Here is a 19,425-nt window from a genome sequence, read left to right on the forward strand (position 1 = left end):
AGACTGAAGACGGATCCATCATCACCTGACGATCCGCCCTCCGTGCTCACCACATCCGAGAGGATGGGGTCGATGTCCATTTTAGAGTGGGTCGCTCTTCCACTCTCCTCCACCTCAGCTGGTGGCAACGGGCCATCAGCCCTGGCTTCAGTTGGGAGAATCCTAAGGACGACCCTCTCGAAGCCATAGCTTATGGCCCCCTTTGCAATGCTGAGAGGATCGAGGGGCTCCTTGTGTAGGAGTATCAGCGCTCGCCGATATGGTTCCTCGGTCCTCTCCAGCCTAACCACCTTCCAATCTTGAGTGGGAAGAGATGGATTGCAGTACCGCAATATCTCCTCAATTACGATCGCAATAAAGGGTTCGGCCGGAAGCCAGACACGAGCACGAGGTCGCATCGGAAGATCCGATTTGGCCACCGCCTCGAGCCTTGCTCATTTCCATACTTCCCCCACCCTGGCTAAGGCCTCCGACCGTTCGTCGGCACACCTTATACGTTTATGTAAGCCGAGGTTCCACCCGACACTTTCACATCTTGGGGGTGGTCCAGGGCTTCCCCTGATCACCTTCATGAACACAGCGGAGATAGTAGCCGCTACCCGCTTCCACTCATCATGGGAGATGGCTCCATCTCCCCTGCTGCTATCGTACACCCCGAGCTCTATTGAGCTGGCGAGTTTAGCGATATCGCTAAACATCGGTGCGGCTCCGACTCGAGGATTCTTGCCGAGGAAGGATTCCCCCTCCTGCGACCTCTGTCGCTTCATCGAGGTGTGGGGTTCGCTCGGCCCCACTTTCCTGTCATTAACGTCGCTTAGCACCCTTTTGGCCACTCAAGTGTGCTAGCATGCTGATCAGATTTCTGGTCAGCCTGCTTGCCACCGTAGCGCTCCAAAATTTTGGTAGCCAGCCGACGGTCCGACTTCAGCTTTTTAGCTGTGGTCACGCGTTTCCCCCCGGAGGTTCCTCTGCTAGTGCTGGCGATTCCGCCGCGCACTACTGCCCTGCCTAAGGTGTCAGTCGACAGATTCCTGCCCACTCCCCCCGCCTTACCGCCCCTAGAGACGGTAAGCCAGGCACCCCCTGAATTTTTCTCCTCACCCTTAGGCGGAGATGGTTTCGTCCTCATAGGTGAGGATGCCCCCCCAGGGAACTGTCCACTTTTGAAGAGGTCGGTTTCGACCCGCTTGCTCCCTCGTTCTTGGTTGTAAAGTTATTAGAATTCATTTTAATTCGGTCCCCACTCAGAGCCGCTATCCGTCTTCTGGAAAGGTAGTCGCCTATAAATGGTCCCAAGGTTGTCTCGGTTACGAGGCCAAGGCGAGGGTTGACGCACGCCCTTATGAGGCAGTGCGTTCAGAGCCGACCAGCGCAAAGAAGGAGTCATCTCAACAAACACCTACCACACCAACTTAATGATGACAGGAGGGGAACGTACTCTGAAGCCTGCCATGGTTTTAACGGGACGGAACGGACATCAGCCATTTCTGCAGGGTTTCACCCCTGCATACTCAGGTGACAGAATACCACGACCACCAGCCCAGGGTTCAAACTGATCCATCTAAGAGTCCAAGCTATGTCCGTGTCGAGCAAAGGTCAAATCCGTAGAAGTTCTAGAAAAGACCGTAAAGGCCGCATGTCATTTAGCGTTACCCAGGATGCACCGCGTGGAGGCGAACCTGCTCTACATCCCTCAGGCAAGGGGTAAGTCATTTTTAAAAAGTTTTTCTTATTGCTTTAATACTATTTCTATTATATTACTGTTTATTCAAAAATATATCATTAAATTAAATAACTAGTTAGTCCATACTTTCACAACTATAATCGCACCTTTTCTATTTTGTGTCAGAAAGAAAGACTTCTCAAATTTCAGCTTAACTTTTTATTTGCATTGTATCAAAATAATCACATATTTTAAGAATTAAAATTTTGAAGCCAATTTTGCCTACACAATTCTTTAATATAAGTTTATTAATTAATAATATTGTAATAAACTGAATTTATGAAAATTTAATTTAGTTTACTGTATATATTAAAAAACAAATATATATAAATATAATAACTACCCAAAACTTCTCAGTAAATTTAATAATAATTTTATAAGACTACGTGATATATACTAGCACGAGTATATGCTAAGCTTTTAAGCAGCTACAAAAAACATCCCACCATTTAGGTGAATAGCATAATAAACAAATGATATCACTCGTTTAACATATTTACAAACATAAAATGCAGGCGCCAATACCCTTTAATGACCTCTAAGCTGTTAACACATTTTTCTCACGCTTATTTTATTTTTTAGTGCTCATATGTTTTAAATTCTATTGTTCCTTTGTAGATTGCAGAGAAGTTGATTGAATTTCAATATGTCTGCTCTAAATGCTAACCAAAAAGTATCTATGCGATAAGCTTCAAATTCTTAATGCATTTTATTAGCATCAATTAGTAACTTTAAAGTAATAATAAATAATATGCACCTAATTACTTGTTTGACGTAGTTAGTCATGTAAATGTTAATTTTATCTGTGTATAGGGTAATATAGCGAAATATTTATTCCTAATTATTATATTTATTCCTAAGTTAACGAAAATCGTAAACAATGCTTCGAATAAAGTTAAAAGATGCTTTATAACAAATATTTAAAGTCCTTCTTGTACCAGAAGTCGTACTCAAACCATTTTCTGGAGTATTACTTCTGATTTGGATCGTACCAGTCACTAGCAACTTAATCTTCAAATGGTGTGCTATAAAAATTTTTGAGTTTTTGCTTTATACTTTTTAAAAGCGAAAAATAAAATTACGGAAACAGACACAAATTGAAATAATTAGGTAGCTAAGGGTTATTGATGGGTTTTTTGATTTTTTATAAATTTCAAACTATTTCCAATGTTCTGGGTTACAGTCCCTGGATCACATTTGAGTATTTTTATTTCGGCAAGCTCTGGTAGAAAAAATTTCTGTTTCTCATAAGTTGGACACTCAATTCCTTTTCAAATCGTAAATCATCATATAAATTGTCATGTATATCATGATGTGATATTCATATAGAATTACTTCCTACTTCTGACTTTCCAAAACTGGCCTTGTCTAGAACTAGCTAGTTTATATAAAAATCGGTATACTATATCTGTAATGTTGCAGTCATCCCAAGAAGTTTAGAAATTAATCATAATTTTACCTTTTATTTAATGAAGCTAAATATCAAAAATTATTATTTGATCTAATGTTTTAGCTTACATGTAGGTTGTCTTTAATAAATTTTGCCTTCTAGTATAAAAACATCAATATATAAATTTTGAGATAGCTTTCCTAAACATTTTTCGATAGAACCGTATTAATCGATTTTGTCCAGAATCACTCTTTCCACTCTGATAAAAAATCATCCGTATTGGTAAAAACTGACACAGTCGAAATAATTCGCCTTAGGCAGTAACAGATAGTAATCACTTTGTAATTACGTTCCCCCTAAGCTCTCGGAGCTTTTGACGGGCCATTTTAGATTTGTGTAACCGGGCGTTGTCCTGATGGAAAACCATTTTTCTTATATTTTCGATAGGTAGTCGATTTCTTCCTTCAAACGTCCAACTGATGACAATATAGGTTTGAATTAAGAGACCACGAGTTTCGACCATGACCATTATCGCTTGACATCATCGTACGTGACCCAATTTTAAACGTTTACTCGTGTGGCACCCATACATTGAGCTTCTCTTTGTATCCAACCTTATTTAAATGGTTATAAGCGATTTTTTGCGGTATGTTTAGGTCCTGAACAATTAAAATAAAGCTTACATTTTTATCATTCTTTCTAACCCTATAGAGCGTAACCCGATGACACTTATACAACTCAAGATAAAGATTACTAAAGGCATCTATAGGTAGTATTATGAAACACAAGTACCCCTCAACAAAATTTAAGTGAAACTATTAAGTTATACTACAGCTCGGTCGATTAATCGGCATCGGATTTTTGTACATTTTTCGTATGCTATTTCATGTTTATTTAATTATTTTTTCTTTTACACTTTTGACTCTGTCATAATTCCTTTCAGTGCGTTATTGCAAATAAAGTTAGAGCGTACTGATAAATGGATAAAAGAGCAGACATTTTAATAAGAAATAATCTAAAAGCTAAATCAACAAATAACCAATATACAGTTCCTTGTTTATACGGCACCTGATTCTCGCTTTAAAATACGCCAGTTATTCTTAGAATTTGCTATTATTTAAATGGCAAAATAAAAAATGCGTGCACGTTTAGTTGTTAATTAGTCGATACCGACAAAAATGTGGCAGCTCCCTGTAGCAATAAGTGATATTTAATTGTATAATTAAATGACTTCAGTAAACTCCCAATTACTGCAATTATATAGACATTCAATTACAATAACTTACACATTATAATAAGCGAACAATTCAAGTGAAAGTAATGTAAAGAGAAATGTAGAGAGAGAGAGAAAGTGGAAAAGCACTTAAAATGCAGCAGAACTGGTGCACCTGTGGAATTTTATGCATTTTTATTGTTTTTGTAATTTTTTTAATACAACAACATCAAAACAATGTATGCAATTTTCAATCATTAACAGTTATGTACGCGCAAGCACAAAGAAGTATGTGTGTCTGTACTCGTATTGCAGTCGCCTACAAAAGGCCTCCACCCATTTACCTCAATTCACATGACTCACCATAATTTCGGGCCACCTATTAACTCGCCTGACTGATGCACTCACTTGCTTTTGTATGGATGTAAGGAGGTAAGAATTCAATTACAATTATGTGATTATGGCATTATTAACTGTGTGACGTATTAACTGTTAGCATAAAATTGTATGACAATTTGGGAGACTCGACAAGTATTTTGATCGTTCTATTTCTAAAAATATAACAACTGTACTATAGTACGAGAAGTACATAGAATCAAGTGATTTCGTAGCTGCTCAGCATTAATATTATTTAAGCACTGAGTAATCTAGACAGTCGCAACACGCTTATCAGTTTAGCTTAAGTTTATTATATGGTATTTGCTTTGTGATTTTGCCATTTTTCGGCATTAACAAACAGGTCATGTTTGGAACTACCACTCAATGGGTTCGTGGATGCGTGTGCTTACTCTAACGGTAGCAAATAAGCAAACAAGTTAAAATCTAAATAGTAAATTTTTGGTACCAAAAAGCTTTACAAAATCCGTCGCTTTCTCTATTTGTCAAACAACACCAGGGCACACGCTACAAATTGGGGGAATGCTAGTACAGTTAACCAGAAAAAATAATAATCATTATAATAAACTAGTTTTCTTTTATTGGGTCTGTAAATAGACTCCTGCTTCTTCTTTTTTTTATTTAGCCGTTTATTGAAGGGGTTACATGGGTTTCGTGGAGCAAAAAACGCCCACTTTTCAATAATTTTTTTTTTCATTTAAAAATTTAATATTTTATTCCAACTTTTTATTAATTATATAAAGATACATACTTTGCAAAGATTTTGTGAAATTTTCAAAGAAAAATAGTCAAAATTCGGCCATTACGACATCATTTCCGACAGTCCTTCGGAAAAAAGTGCCTTTGCGTTGACAGCAGAACTTCTGACAGGATCATCAAAAGTAAAAACAAAAAATATGTGTTTGAACTAAGACCATTAACTAGGAAATGGACGGAGAAAAAAAAATTCAGTGAAAATTGTATTTTTGGCAGACGTTTTTACAAAAACATGTAAATTTTGGTTAAAATTTCCTGACGTGTTTTGTTTTTTTTTTTAAATAGTAATTAAACAAAACAAATCCTTCGTGCAAGACTTTGTAAATTATATCTCAAAGGCCTGACTATAACTTCATTAAGATCGGTCAATAAGTTCGTTATAAATCTTGACAACCGACTTTGAAAACACGAGAAAAACGCGTTTAAAGTTTTAAGTGACTATATACCTGACCTCGATCGCGCAATTTTTCAAAGCTGTACCTCCAAAACTATTACTGGGATCAACTTGCGAATTTAGTGCAATATTCTAGAGATGTTATAGAATTAAATAAGACAATAAAAAAAAATTTTTTTGAAGCTGTAAAACCCACCCTTAAGAAAACCGTGTGTAATAGTCTTATTCAAATAATTGCCTCTCTGAAGCTATAACATTTTCCCATCTTTCTGGCAATTTGTAAATTCCATTCGAAGAGAACTTCGCCGGCTTTATGGCCAAGAATGAATCAAACCAACTTTTTCCTCATTTATGGTTGCACTCGTTTTTAGAAGCTTATTATACAGCACGTCCTTCTGATCCCACCAAATACAGAGCATTACATTGGCGTCATTTAGATTCAGCTTTGCCGTTTGATTTGGCTAGTTGACCATTGGTGTAGTTGGTGACCCTTTTGTTTCCCTTAAGTCAACACAACAGTCTTTGTTTATTGCACATTTAGCCAAGTAAGCAAAATTTGTTTACAACAACCTTTGACCCTTTGTTTACATTTTATTTGGTCAATTACTCCTTTATTTACATTTAAGCAAGTCAACAACCATTGTTAATACCAAACAAAGGGTCAAAGGTTGTTGTAAACAAATTTTGCTTTTGCTTTTTTTACATTTTATACGGTCATTGACATTTTGGTTTACCTTTAGCCAAGTCTACAACCTCTATTTACATTTAGCCAAGCCAACTACCTTTGACTCTTTATTTACATTACAAATATATTGGGTCAATGACCCCTTTGTTTACATTTAACCAAGTCAACATGCTATGACACATTGTTGTTATTTTATACATAAGTAAGCCAGGTTTTGAAGCTTCGTAATATTTTTGAAATTCAGATGCCTATAAAAAAATAATAACTTTCCAGCAAACTATGATAATATGCGTCCCACTGGATTTTTCGCCTTAAAGTCAGAACTCCTATAAGTGCAGCAAGATGAACTTTGCTAATAGCAAATAGTTCAATAGATCGCCAATTTTCTACTTTAGCCCGGATAGATCTCGCACTCGTGTCATGTCACTGTCTCTTTCTGCATTCAATCCTTTTACAATTTTACTTTATACGTAAAATGAATCGATTCAATTAATCTTATTGTAATATAGTAGTGTAAAAGTGATGAAAACTGCAAATACGAACACAAATACGATCTCTAATCCATATATCCAACATAATTAAAATTTTGAGAATAAAAAACGAACTTTTTCCTGACAGGTAAAACAAATAAATAATATAGAAAATGCGTCTAAAATTTATATAGAACAGACCGACATAGATATATATATATTTTTGTAATATTTAATTATATATTAGGATTTCATCTATCAACATTTGTATGTATGTATGTCATTATTTTTCTTCAATGATATTATAGAGCATTGCATGTGCAGGCAAGTTAACTGTAATTATAGGAATTGAGTTTAAGTTGCTATTAATTGCACGGTTGCTTATTTTAAAACTGATTTTTTTTCGTTTCTGGAAAATTACTTAAATGACTTTCTCACACTCTCCACTTAATTGGCGATTAAAAGCCTTTAATTATTACAAATATGTATTTATAAAACTTAACTGATATTTAAAAATATATATAAATACGTATTATAATAGATGGAGTTAACAACTTTATTATAAATTCTAGAATTTTCGTTTGAGTTCAAGCTAATTAATTGCTTATTATTAGCAGTGCTAGATAATTTTGTTTAAAAGTATTTTTAATTTATTATTATTTGTTTACATGTTGTATATTGTGATGAAATTTCTCAGTTTTGTTAAACAATTATGCAGCAAATATGCCTTGTGTGCTCAGTTTTATGATTGCTCTTTTTCACATTTTGCAAATCATTGACTGCGATAATATTCCAAATTACTCATCCTCACTGCCTGCAATAGTTGCTTCTTCGCTGAAGCTAATAAAATCATTAAAATCTTAATGACAATTACGTGATAGTAAATTGGTACTTAAAATCTGAAGCTAATATAAATCTGTTATGACGATACCAGTTGCTGCTAATAAGGTTCAGCACTGTGAATGTTAGTTGAAGCTCTGTGAATAATTATGAATTACCGAAGAATCTGAATTTAGGATCGTGCCATATCTATACAGAACTGATCTAAATTCTTATTGAAACATTTACTACTTTACTAATTTCCTTACACCCTTGTAAACTAAAGACTATTTTGAACAATTTCTACTACACATTTCTATAATTTTTTCCAAGAATTGTACAAACTCTTATTATTCAATTCTCTACTTTACATTATTTGCTTCAAAACTAATGGAATAATATATTAATAAAATATATGAACTAATGCTAAATCAAGTAAATCTCGTTATATGTAAGCCTACAAATATATGTCTGTCTCTAGATATATGATAACAAGTTCGTATTTCCTTTAGTGCTTATCTCATTTTATTCTTAAAAATTGCAAATCATGCGAAATTCAACGTTCTAAACAGCCACGTTATAATATGATTATGATTACCTTGTCGCTGTGGCGTGCGATAAGCATTTACATTTACAAGTAGAACTTAAATTAAATTTATTATATTTTGTAAATATTCGAGCACACAATGAAATTAAACGGCGAAGACAAACAGTTTCATGTAAATTTGTACTTATGCAAGTACACTGTAGGAATATTTTGTCTGTAGCCAATTTCAAAAGGAATAAGAAACGATTTTCTCCCAAATAAAAAATATATAAGAAAGTAGAAGAAAGCGTCAACACTAGACAACAGCGGGTTAACAGGGTTGCTACAAAAGTATATGTATTTCCAATAGCAAGAAAAGTGATATATAATTGTCGTTGAAGGAATTCGAAAAAAGAATTATGTATTCTACCGGAATTTAGAGTTGAACTCATCAAGCCATGCTTTTTAAATAAATTATGAGCTCAATATGTAATATTTATCCTTTTCTAATTACTCAATCAGCTGTTTTGTGACTTATATATTTTTCTCAATGAAAATGATAGCAACAGCGCTCTCAAAATTCTTTACCTTGGAAGTTTTTAACATTTCTTATTGTTAACGAAGTTAACATTTCTTATTGTTTTTACATATTTATTAAATTTACAAATATACAAAAATAAATAGGAGTTTCAACAATTTTATATTTTTCCTACAGGGCAATAACAGAGTACATACTTGTACATACATACATATACGTAGTACATGCAAACATATATGTACATATGTATATATAGATCTAAACACCTTCATATACATATGGTAAAGGAAAGAGATTAAAAGCATTTAAGAGCAAGTGTAAACGCAAAGAAGATTAACACATCAAGTGTGGCAGCATCACGCATAAAGCAAATAATCTCATAATAATGCAAAACAATGCAATAAATAATACTCATTAAACAGAGCAGAGAAGTACGTTGAGTAAATATAATTCAAGGTTAAGGCGAACCGAGTACGATCGTGTCGCCCGCACTCAAAATAGATTCGCTCCTTTGTTTGTGGCGTTTCTTAAAATAACCTAAGCCTTAAGGTACCGAAAGTTGTAAGCCCTTAAATTTCATACATCACATTTCTGATCTTTATTGGCTCCAAACACTGCGGTTACATAGCAAAATTGTATTGTAATTTCCTGTGTTGTAAAACAATTAAAAGCTTATCACTCTGCTATTATTAGACAATCTTTTTCATCTTTCGAGAATATGCGTTTTAATTTTAGTGAGGAAATTACATAAAGTGTACTTCGATTTGGCATTTCCGGGTGTAAGCTGATCCCTACTGGAGCTTCCGAATCACAGTAATGCAGTCAATCCATTTGGCGGTTGCCGTATAGGATTATTGATCGCCAGGGTATTTCACTTGCTTCTTGTGCAACTTAGAAAAAGTGGAACTATGCATTTATCTTATATTTAAAAAAGATCATATGAGTTCTTCATGTCTAAAAACTTGTTTAACATCAATCAAACCGTTGAAAACTCTCTTTCCGTTAGAGTCACCAAGTGTGTCTGTAATTGAGTAGTTTCCGAACTGAAAAATCCACTTGATACAACTTATTGTTGTTGTCCTCGGAAGAGTTCGCATATCATTCTTAGATTATCACTATCAAAACTTGTTGGGGATATAATCTAAGCCGCCCTTACCTACTGAAAATTTGCTCTGTTTGAAATTCGCTACAGTAATTGCTTCCGATTCTAACTGGATCGCTAGATAACTAATTATTTTAATCTTAATCTCGCAAATGCCGGACAGTCAAAAAAAGTGTCTTATTCTTATCGTTTGATTATAATGACAATAAAATGCATAAGAAGCGCGTTGCTTGGGGCCATGAAAGCTTTGTGTGTATCACCGAATATAAAGCGAGTGGAATTACTTAAAAAACTAAATTTTTTATCTAAAATATTTTTTATAATCAATTTATACCAATATTTCGAAATTGATTTTTCAAACTTTTTGAGCAGGTATAATTTTATTTTCCTTTCTGCCCGTACTTGAGCTCGTATTTTCCGCTTTAATTTAATGATTGATTAAATACTTCTGAATTAAACTACCTTGTTTATTTATTTATTTTATTATTTTTATTTTGGGCATTTAAAACTCGTATAATAACGCCTTAACCTAATAATATTAAAAAATACGTACAAGTAGTACGTGTGTGTTCACTTTTCCCTTTGCATTATTTATAGCAACAAAAGTCACGCATACGCCATGGACAACACAATATGTAATAGGCAAAAAACCATTGTCAGCCTGAAAGTATGCTACAAAGCTCATATAACTTTTTAATATATCTTTGCAAATATTCAATTTTTTTTGTGAACACTGTGCCACGCACTCGTCACCCTGTGTATAAAATGTCTTTGCAGTGGAATTGTCAAAACAACTGTCACATTTCCAGCTGTCATACAGTAGTTTTTTGACGAGAAATACAGCATTATCTTTGACTGCAGAAGATTTTGCTAATTTTTCTAATTGTGTTAAAAGCAAAAAATAAACTCAAAGAAAAATGACTAACGCATGGAGAGCCGCTGGACTTACGTAAGTAGCATAAATAAATTGTAAAGAAGTAATGTAATAAACGGCACAAATTTATGTATACTGTTTCATTACTAACACATTACGTAATTGCAATGGAACATGGCATAATTTTGATACATTTCTAGCTACATCCAATACTCTAACGTCTGCGCTCGTGTTGTGCGACAAGCACTGAAGACCAACCTTCGTACCGATGTAAGTTGAGAAAGTAATGAATCCTTAGTGATGTGCCCATAAGTTATCTACTTTTTACTGTTATTTGTAGGCCGCTAAGCGCAATGAGACTCATGTAAAGTTCACACCATGGGCCGATGGCAAACCTGCACGTAAGTGTTAAAATTAAGAATAAGTAAAAAGGCATTTGATAGGTTACAAATTGTGTTTATAAAGTTGGAATAATTGGTTTTTAAACACTTTTTTAAACATGTATATTTTATTAAATTTACAGATGAGAAGTAAAGTAGCCACATGCTAGTTATTTATATTAGCCTAAACAACGTATTTGATGTTGTAAGTGAAAATCACCAGCAACCGGTCGATTTATCGCCAGTTTATTTGTTGATATGCCAACAATGCTACTAACAAACATAAAAGTGTGCTTCACAAAGTTTTAGAAGATGTTTAAATTGCTTAACAGCACCCCCCGCATTGCAAAATTTTCGTGAATCCCCCATAAACAAGCAAAAAATACGCAATAATCAAATATTCATTGATTATTATAAGATTTTCGAACAGTGATTCCCCTAATGATTTTACAAATATGCTTACACATTTTTATCTTTGAAAATTTTGAAAAATATTTATAAAAAGTACACGCAAATCATGACTGTTAATCTGTTACCTTCCCACAAATTTGTATTGTTTAAAAAGTTAGTTGAGAACACAAACAATCAAACAATCGAAAACGAGTTACTGCATTGATTTGTTCTTTTACTTCTTTTGTTTTAACTGGGCAATATTAATTTCATTGTTTATTATTTAATTTTTTATTTACTAATCACCCTATTGTACCTAACAAGTTGTTTTCAAAGTTGTCCACAAAATTACCGCATGCTGGTCCACCGCGCCTTATCACTTTGGCAGCGGTTTGTTGACCTGCATACATTCGTAATTCGCTTTTTATAAATTCCTCGTTTATCGCCTATTTTATTTTGCCTTACTTGTGTAAAGAAATAAGTATAATAATTGTATTGTATTGTTCATTTTACAGGCCGCACTATTGAAGAAGCTTAAGTCTACCTTTGGTATACTATCGCATTTATCAGTAGCGACCGACGACATCATGGTTAATTTCAGTTGTTTTACAGGAATTTCCGTTTCTGTTTTCGCTCGAGTAATAATAAATTAAGAAATTACGAAAAATTAAAACAAACGTATTTTTTATTATATTAAAAAAATCTTAGATACATGAAATGCATTATATATAAATGGCTATTAGCATATATCAATAATATTTAAAGCTTATAGTGATAGAGAGAATACTATTATTTAATTCCATTCTGGCAATTAGTAGTAACGTGCACAGCTCTGAAGTTTGTTTGGTTTCTTAAATTTATGTTGCCATATCGCATACTATTCATTGTCCTCCTCTTCACCGATATTGTAAAAATGATTCCAAGTTTGCAACTCTTCATATAGTTTACGACCAGGGCTCTCTGTCGAACGACACTGACAATGCGCAATAAGTTTGTAATCTGGTGCCAAACGGCCTTCCTCAACACCTCTGCAAAATGAAATTGAATTAGCACAAAGCAGTACGGTAGCAAATACACAGTTTCAAAAACTACTAACCTCTTCAAAAAGTTTTTGCAAGCATTCAATGCAGCTTCGGTGGGTAATTGTCGCATGAAGCAACCAATAAATGAAATACCCATGGATTTTGAATTGTAGCCAATTGTGTGGGCACCCACCACACCCCATCCGCGACCTTCGTAAACATTGCCATCACAACCGACCAGAAAGTTGTAGGCGATGTCGTTCCATTCGCGTGATTCGATGTGAAAGCACTAAAAGCGGATATGTTTTTGGAATTCTTAATATTTTCAATAAACAAATGCTTTTCTTAAATTAAATTTAATTCTTAAAAAAATAATTTAATTCTTAAAAAAATAATTAAATTCTTAAAAAAAAATTTAATTAGCGCTTGAACAAACTTTTTAAAATAATATATAGACAGAATGAAGGAAAAGCTAATCAAATCTGAAAATATGGCCTTTTTTGGTCTTACGATTGAAAATACTTTATCATATCTCTTTCATATAATATCTTATCGCAGATACACTTAAACTGAACGACGTATTATATAAATTATACATATAAATGAAACTTTTTCTTCTAATTTTATTTTTTTTGTTTTGTTGTTGCAACACACATATTTAAATATATAATTATACCTGTATGTCTCGAATTATGCGTATATTTATCGCTTGCTTCTCCGAGCTCTCTGTCGCGGTATGTGCTGCAAATTATACACACACATTTTATTAAAACCAATCAGAAATCATAAATACTAAAAGCATTTTAAAAATACTTACATACAATCACTAACTTTACCGACTCTTCTATGTAATCGTAATCCTCCATGGGCTTTTGGGCAAGCCAAGTGCTCCGTGGAATGACGGCACAAAGCTCTTTGGGTATTTTATATTCTGAAAAGACGTACTAGTTCAGACACTATATAACTTATTTAAAAGCAATAATAATTATGAATACTTAATAGGTTTTATTATAATTAAACTTCCGTGATAAAATAGAAATTTACTTATGCGATCGATAAATGCATCCCGTTTGACACGCTCCTCTTGCTCCTCGCTAACGGGTGTTATTGGCGATTCATTATTATTTTTGGTGCTAGAAGTTTGTCGCCTCGTAAGTGGCAGTTGCTTTTTAATGCGCTGTATTATCTGTATATTGCCATTAATGTTTGTGACGTTGCCGATCGAAACATTTGAAGAATTTTCAATATGTACATTTTCCAACGTCTGAACACTATTTATAGAATTCAGTAACTGTCGAAGATTTTCTATTACTACCGACATATCAGTGGGCGCTGTATAATTTATACCATAAACAGAAAAAAAATGTATATAGTAATGTTTTACATTAAACAACCAATACTTACTATACTGACTACCCAATACTGTAGTGGTTAATGTATTATTTGTTAGATCAAAATCCTCTTCAGCTTCTGTTTCGTAATCGCCATCACTGCTGGAAATTATTGAGGATTCCGCTATAGACGAAATTTCATCCTCTTCTATTTCAGAGTGGCCGACTTGTTTCTGTTGCTCTATCCATTCCCGTGTTGCGGCCTCTTTGGTAGCATTTAGATCACCAATTTCGGACATGTTTGCTTTTGTGTAACGCTTTTAGGTTGGCTGTACCACAGCAATCTTTAATTTGTCTTATTATTTATTACTAATCATAAGCGCAGAGTTTGTTTTTATCTTATCTGCCAAACGCAAGAAGTGTTTATGCATATTTCTAATTTCTATATTGTGGATTCTGGTTACAAACGATTTAGTTTAAAATAGTTCTTGTGCTATATTTTGCTTATAGACTCTACGTGAATTATTATGCGTGATACTTGTATTCTATTTAACTATGCCATTATGATTAACTAAAAGAAGCCTAACTAAAATATTAATAAAATTTCACAAAATTCAAATAACAATAAAAACATACACAAATGTTGAACTAAAATTACCCATTCAATGTAATCTTTGAGCACAGTCAAAAGAAATAATGGAAAGCTGTGGTGAAAAAATATTAAGATGGCCAGCTGTTGTGCAAACGGTAAAGAAAATCATCGAGAAATGTCATAAAAGTGTCACAAAAAATAAAAGTTAAATCCGATATATCAATTGACTTGCATTGGTAATTACATTAGTAAATACGTTACTATTTTCTTATTGTATTTGTTAATAATATTGATTCATAATTTCGTGGAAACTAGTGGTAGCACTGTAAAGGGAGCTGTTCCAAAAATGTTGAGCATAGACCATATGAAACAAACCTCAATTCTGTTTTACATTTGATTGGTGAAACACAGTTGTCAGTTTATTTTCAGTCAAATTACACGCTAATTTTTCTAGATTTTTGAATTTTTTATTATTAATTGCATCGTGTTCAATGACTGAAATAACTGAAAGCCATAGTAGTAAAGGTGAAGACGATGACAGCAGTGACGGTGAGCATGCACAAAGATTGCAATCCACTTCCACTGGGTATCAAAATATTAGATTGCAACAACAGGTAGTCTCGCTTTCGGCCGAAAGTGATGACAGCGACGAACCTATTCATAAGATGCGATGTATTGAAAACACTGCCAAACAAAAGGAGTGCGGTACAAAAGAAGAAAGTGACAGCGGCGGTCCAGATAAAGATGTTGCTCCGTTCCCACTACAATCGGGTCTACATAACCGGAACGGACCCAGATTTTATCCGGTCAAGGACTGTCAACTCGACAGAATTCTGCCGCTACAACAAGAAGAACAAGAACAAGAACAACATGAAGATGTTGCTGAACAAATAACTGATGGCAATATGCACATAGTTGCTTCGCATTATAATGAATTGAAGGAAACCGGACGCAAGGAGCGCCTCCAATCGCGTATTGTTTACATGCGAAACTTTAACAATTGGTTAAAGAGTCAACTCATCGCAGAGTATTTAGCACGCATTAAAGAACAGCAACGTATAGGTGATCCTATGCGTGTTCTAGATTTATGTTGCGGTAAAGGTGGTGATCTTCTCAAATGGGAAAAAGCCAATATAACCCATCTTATTTGTACCGATATTGCCGAGGTGTCTGTGGACCAGTGTAAAAAGCGATATGAAGAAATGCAATCGCGTGCGGATAAGTCAAAATTCGCTAGCAAATTTTCAGCTGAATTCTTTGCCTGTGATGCCACTTTAGTACGTCTTCGTGAGCGCTACAAAGATAAATCACTTAAATTGAATTTGGTGTCATGCCAATTTGCATTTCACTACTCTTTTGAGTCTCTGACTCAAGCCGAGTGCATGGTTCGCAATGCAGCCGAATGCCTGCAACCGGGTGGATATTTTATAGCGACTATTCCGGATGCAAATGAAATAATGCGTCGCTTGCGTCAATCGCCAAATCCTCGAAGCATCGGTAATGAAATTTATAAAATCGATTTCATATGTGACACAGATCCACCACCTCTTTTTGGTGCTAAATATCAATTTCATTTAGAGGGCGTCGTCGATTGCCCAGAATTTCTAGTGCATTTTCCAACATTAGTTAAATTGTGTCTCAAACATGGTTTAAAGCTAGAGCGTAAAGCACCTTTTGCAGATTACTACAAAGAGTCGTTGGAAAAGGGTGAGAATAAAAAAAATTTTTTCCCAAATATATACGTACACATATTGATGTAAATATAAAATATTTACAGGCCGCTCGCTGCTGCAACGTATGAATGGTTTGGAAACTGTAATACCAAATCGACAAGGGAAGGATCCCGAGTTTCAGCATTTACAAACATATTTCAAAGGAGGTTCATCAAAATCCGTAGGAACGCTTTCGCAGTCCGAATGGGAAGCTACAAGTAAATATCGAAGTATAATTATGATACTACCCACAATTTTTCACGTAACTGTTTGATTATATAAAAATATGAACTTTTGTTTGTTCCACATATAACCATCATTTATACATGGATTGTAAAACTAAACCATATCATTTCTTGCAGCACTTTATCTTGTGTGTGCATTCCGTAAGTGCAAAAACACATGGGACAGTGAAGGCAAACCCGTTTTCGAGTTCGACTAGATGCGTATAATAATGTCTCAATGTTCATCGGGTGAAACTATAATAATATCCTTAAGTGTTTATACTTGTAATAGGCAGCAATAAAACTTCTTTTACATATTTAAAAACTTTCATACACTTTATTTTGTATTCAATTGAGACAATTCAATCATGAAACTTATACATAAGTACATATGTATTATAAGTTAAATTTACTTAACTTCTATAGAATTAAAATATAAAAACTTTACTTTACGCAGATATCGCTGGGTACACATACAGTTCAAATCGTATCGTTAGCTAGGCGTAAACCAATTTTCTTTTTATAAAATGGATTAATTGGACTAGGCATTGAGTTGGGTTTCAACAAGCCCTTTCCAGGCTTCTTGTCCGCATCATATGGCAAATTTGGAGAACTCTTAATTTGCTTTATATACTCACTAGGATTTTGCGCAGTGTTATGCTTAAGTGCTATCTTTACACGCTTTATACTGCCCGTCGGAGTGGGGTTGCTCGCTGTACTCGTCCCTTTTTTTGTATTCACCGGTGTAGATGCATTATTTTGCAGTTTCTTTGCCAAGGGATTTGGCACAAGATTTGCGTTGGCATTTTTCAATTGGATTTTTCGCGATGGTATAAAGTATTCTATTTCACCTTCTGCCAATGGTGTATCCCACACAGTCTTAGCCTTCGTATCTGATCCTTCCTTTTGTTTTTTGTGCTTGGTATCAACTTTTTCTGCCTGCTGCTCTTTTGTTGCTTTTGTAGAATCTAAGTCTTTACGTTTTGGAGTTTTTTGTAGTTTTTCTTCCTCTACTTTGTCGTTTTGTGTTGGAACTATGATTTCGTCTACACCTTGAGTGTTATCTTTAACACCATCAAAATTGCTAGTTTCTTCTGCTTCAAGCTCAGTGAATCCGTTAGATTTTTCGGTGTTGTTCTTCTTGTTTTTCTGTTTCTTTGTTGGCAATATATCTTCTGCACCTAATTCTTCTTCTACCCAGTTATTCATGAACGCATTCGATTTTCTCTTACGTTCCTTTAGATATTGCTTTGGTAAAGCTTTCATAATAGTTTGATCGAAATTCGATTCATCGACTTCGGTGAAATTCAATGATTTGAGCAACTTCCGCCGTTTTCTTTTGTTCAACTGCTTTAGTTTTCGTCCAACACCAAACAGTTCGTTTTCAACATTTTCTAATTTTTCTATTTTGTCTTTCATAAGTGGTTTTTCATTGTCTGCCTTAAAGCGCGGCATAGTCTTCACTCCCAATGGGAATTCACCACGTTGATAGATTTGGAAAATCTCTAATTGCTTACGCAAACTTATCCTCATTTTTGTAGTAATATCATCATCTTTATATAAAAGTCTTTCCAATTCATCAATTACATATTTAGCGTTTAACGGCAGCTCGGGCATGAACACATCGACATTTCCTGCACGTGGATCTAAGTATTTCTCGGTAGATTGTAATTCCGCTCCTTCATATTCTTCTCCGTCTTCGTTTTCTCCGTCTTCCACTGCATCTTCCTCAACTAATTCTAAGTCGTTTATTGATTCAGTAGGGAAACCCATTTGTTTCCATGCGTTAAATTTTTCAGTATATTCACGACCTAAAGTGCTTTGGTACAGTAAATGTTCCAACACTTGTGATCGACAGTGCGATACTAGTTTAGCATTACGGCCTTTAGATAAATAAGTTACAAACGGAAGCACGAAGTCGCCCACTTGTTCGGCGTTAATGTTACCCTCAGATACTTTTGCCAATTCTTCAAAGAAAATGTCCAGATAGTGCATTGTCAAACCTATAGCAGGACTTTCCTCAGCCAAAACTGTCAGATGCATATGTTCATTAAATAATTTTATGGAGTCTTTAGTCCAGCCAACGCCTCTCAAAACACGGAACATATAACGCAGCATTCGTCGTACCAACATCATGAATTTGTCAATACGCCATTGATCAATGCCGAACCATTCATTGCACATTGTTTTCATGAACGCGCCGAAAAAATTCACACTAGTTGCCACATCACCATCGAAACATTCAGTTAATTTGCCCAATTGTTCGGCCAAATCTTCTTGCACCAATGGCTTATCTGACATCCACATATTGTAGTATAGTCCCTTCCAGATGCGGAGAAAATCCTCCTCTGAGAAAGGAAAAGAACTACGTGACCGTAATTGCAACCATTTGCGCAGCTTACGGATTTGGCGATTACGTTTGTTGAGATCATTACAGGCAAGCGAACGGACTATTTGCACTTCCTGTGCTATGATACGTACATCTTTAGGAATTACTTCACGCTCAACGTCCTCATTTTCCTCTACTTCAGTTACTTGTTGAAATTTTCGTGTTTTAAAATGTTTCTTAACTTTTTTAGTTTTCATTATTACCATTTTTATTTAATCTTAAATATACACTAGGTTTTTTTGCAAAATTTGTTTGGAAACTTTTGCGCTGTCACCACGTGCTATAATGCTTATGAAAATTAATTTTAGAGTAATATTGATAAATGTCAAAACAAATTCAAGTTACCAACAGGGATGCCATATTTTATAAGGTTATTCTATTTGATAATTAAATAAACAGAATTAATTCAGAAAACTAATTTAAATATTTGCGATTCATATATTTTCTATAAATTTTCGAGACACATCTTTGTATAAAGTTGTTAAAATAAATTTAAATA

General features: G+C 34.5%; 4 protein-coding genes across 5 annotated transcripts; 2 read left to right on the forward strand and 2 right to left on the reverse strand.

Moving 5' to 3' along the window:
• The first annotated feature begins 10,799 nt into the window (after positions 1 to 10,799).
• On the forward strand, positions 10,800 to 12,333 carry LOC106621338 (protein stunted). Of its 2 annotated transcripts, XR_001330900.3 has the most exons (5): positions 10,800 to 10,961; positions 11,087 to 11,156; positions 11,227 to 11,287; positions 11,410 to 11,471; positions 12,172 to 12,333. XR_001330900.3 is itself a non-coding variant. In XM_014240150.3 (4 exons), the coding sequence occupies exons 1-4, from the start codon at positions 10,930 to 10,932 to the stop codon at positions 12,192 to 12,194; spliced, it is 186 nt and encodes a 61-aa protein (XP_014095625.1). In that variant the 5' UTR covers positions 10,800 to 10,929; the 3' UTR covers positions 12,195 to 12,333. The 2 variants fall into 2 exon arrangements, 1 of the variants encoding a protein (XP_014095625.1); XM_014240150.3 differs by lacking the exon at positions 11,410 to 11,471.
• PGRP-LE (Peptidoglycan recognition protein LE) lies at positions 12,324 to 14,672 on the reverse strand. Its single transcript, XM_014240149.3, has 6 exons — positions 14,083 to 14,672; positions 13,723 to 14,010; positions 13,496 to 13,609; positions 13,355 to 13,419; positions 12,753 to 12,967; positions 12,324 to 12,684 (listed from the first exon to the last, which is right to left on the reverse strand). The coding sequence occupies exons 1-6, from the start codon at positions 14,306 to 14,308 to the stop codon at positions 12,534 to 12,536; spliced, it is 1,059 nt and encodes a 352-aa protein (XP_014095624.3). The 5' UTR covers positions 14,309 to 14,672; the 3' UTR covers positions 12,324 to 12,533.
• A 172-nt stretch (positions 14,673 to 14,844) lies between these two features.
• Positions 14,845 to 16,862, forward strand: Rnmt (RNA guanine-7 methyltransferase). The gene is made up of 3 exons (XM_036362084.2): positions 14,845 to 16,308; positions 16,379 to 16,531; positions 16,676 to 16,862. The coding sequence occupies exons 1-3, from the start codon at positions 15,093 to 15,095 to the stop codon at positions 16,753 to 16,755; spliced, it is 1,449 nt and encodes a 482-aa protein (XP_036217977.2). The 5' UTR covers positions 14,845 to 15,092; the 3' UTR covers positions 16,756 to 16,862.
• Nnp-1 (Ribosomal RNA processing protein 1 homolog Nnp-1) lies at positions 16,855 to 19,224 on the reverse strand. The gene has a single exon (XM_014240148.3). It carries the CDS (start codon positions 19,130 to 19,132, stop codon positions 17,018 to 17,020), a length of 2,115 nt encoding a protein of 704 aa, XP_014095623.3. The 5' UTR covers positions 19,133 to 19,224; the 3' UTR covers positions 16,855 to 17,017.
• Between the last annotated feature and the right edge of the window lie 201 nt (positions 19,225 to 19,425).

This window comes from Bactrocera oleae, chromosome 5 (assembly GCF_042242935.1).
Source record: "Bactrocera oleae isolate idBacOlea1 chromosome 5, idBacOlea1, whole genome shotgun sequence".
NCBI lineage: Eukaryota > Metazoa > Arthropoda > Insecta > Diptera > Tephritidae > Bactrocera > Bactrocera oleae.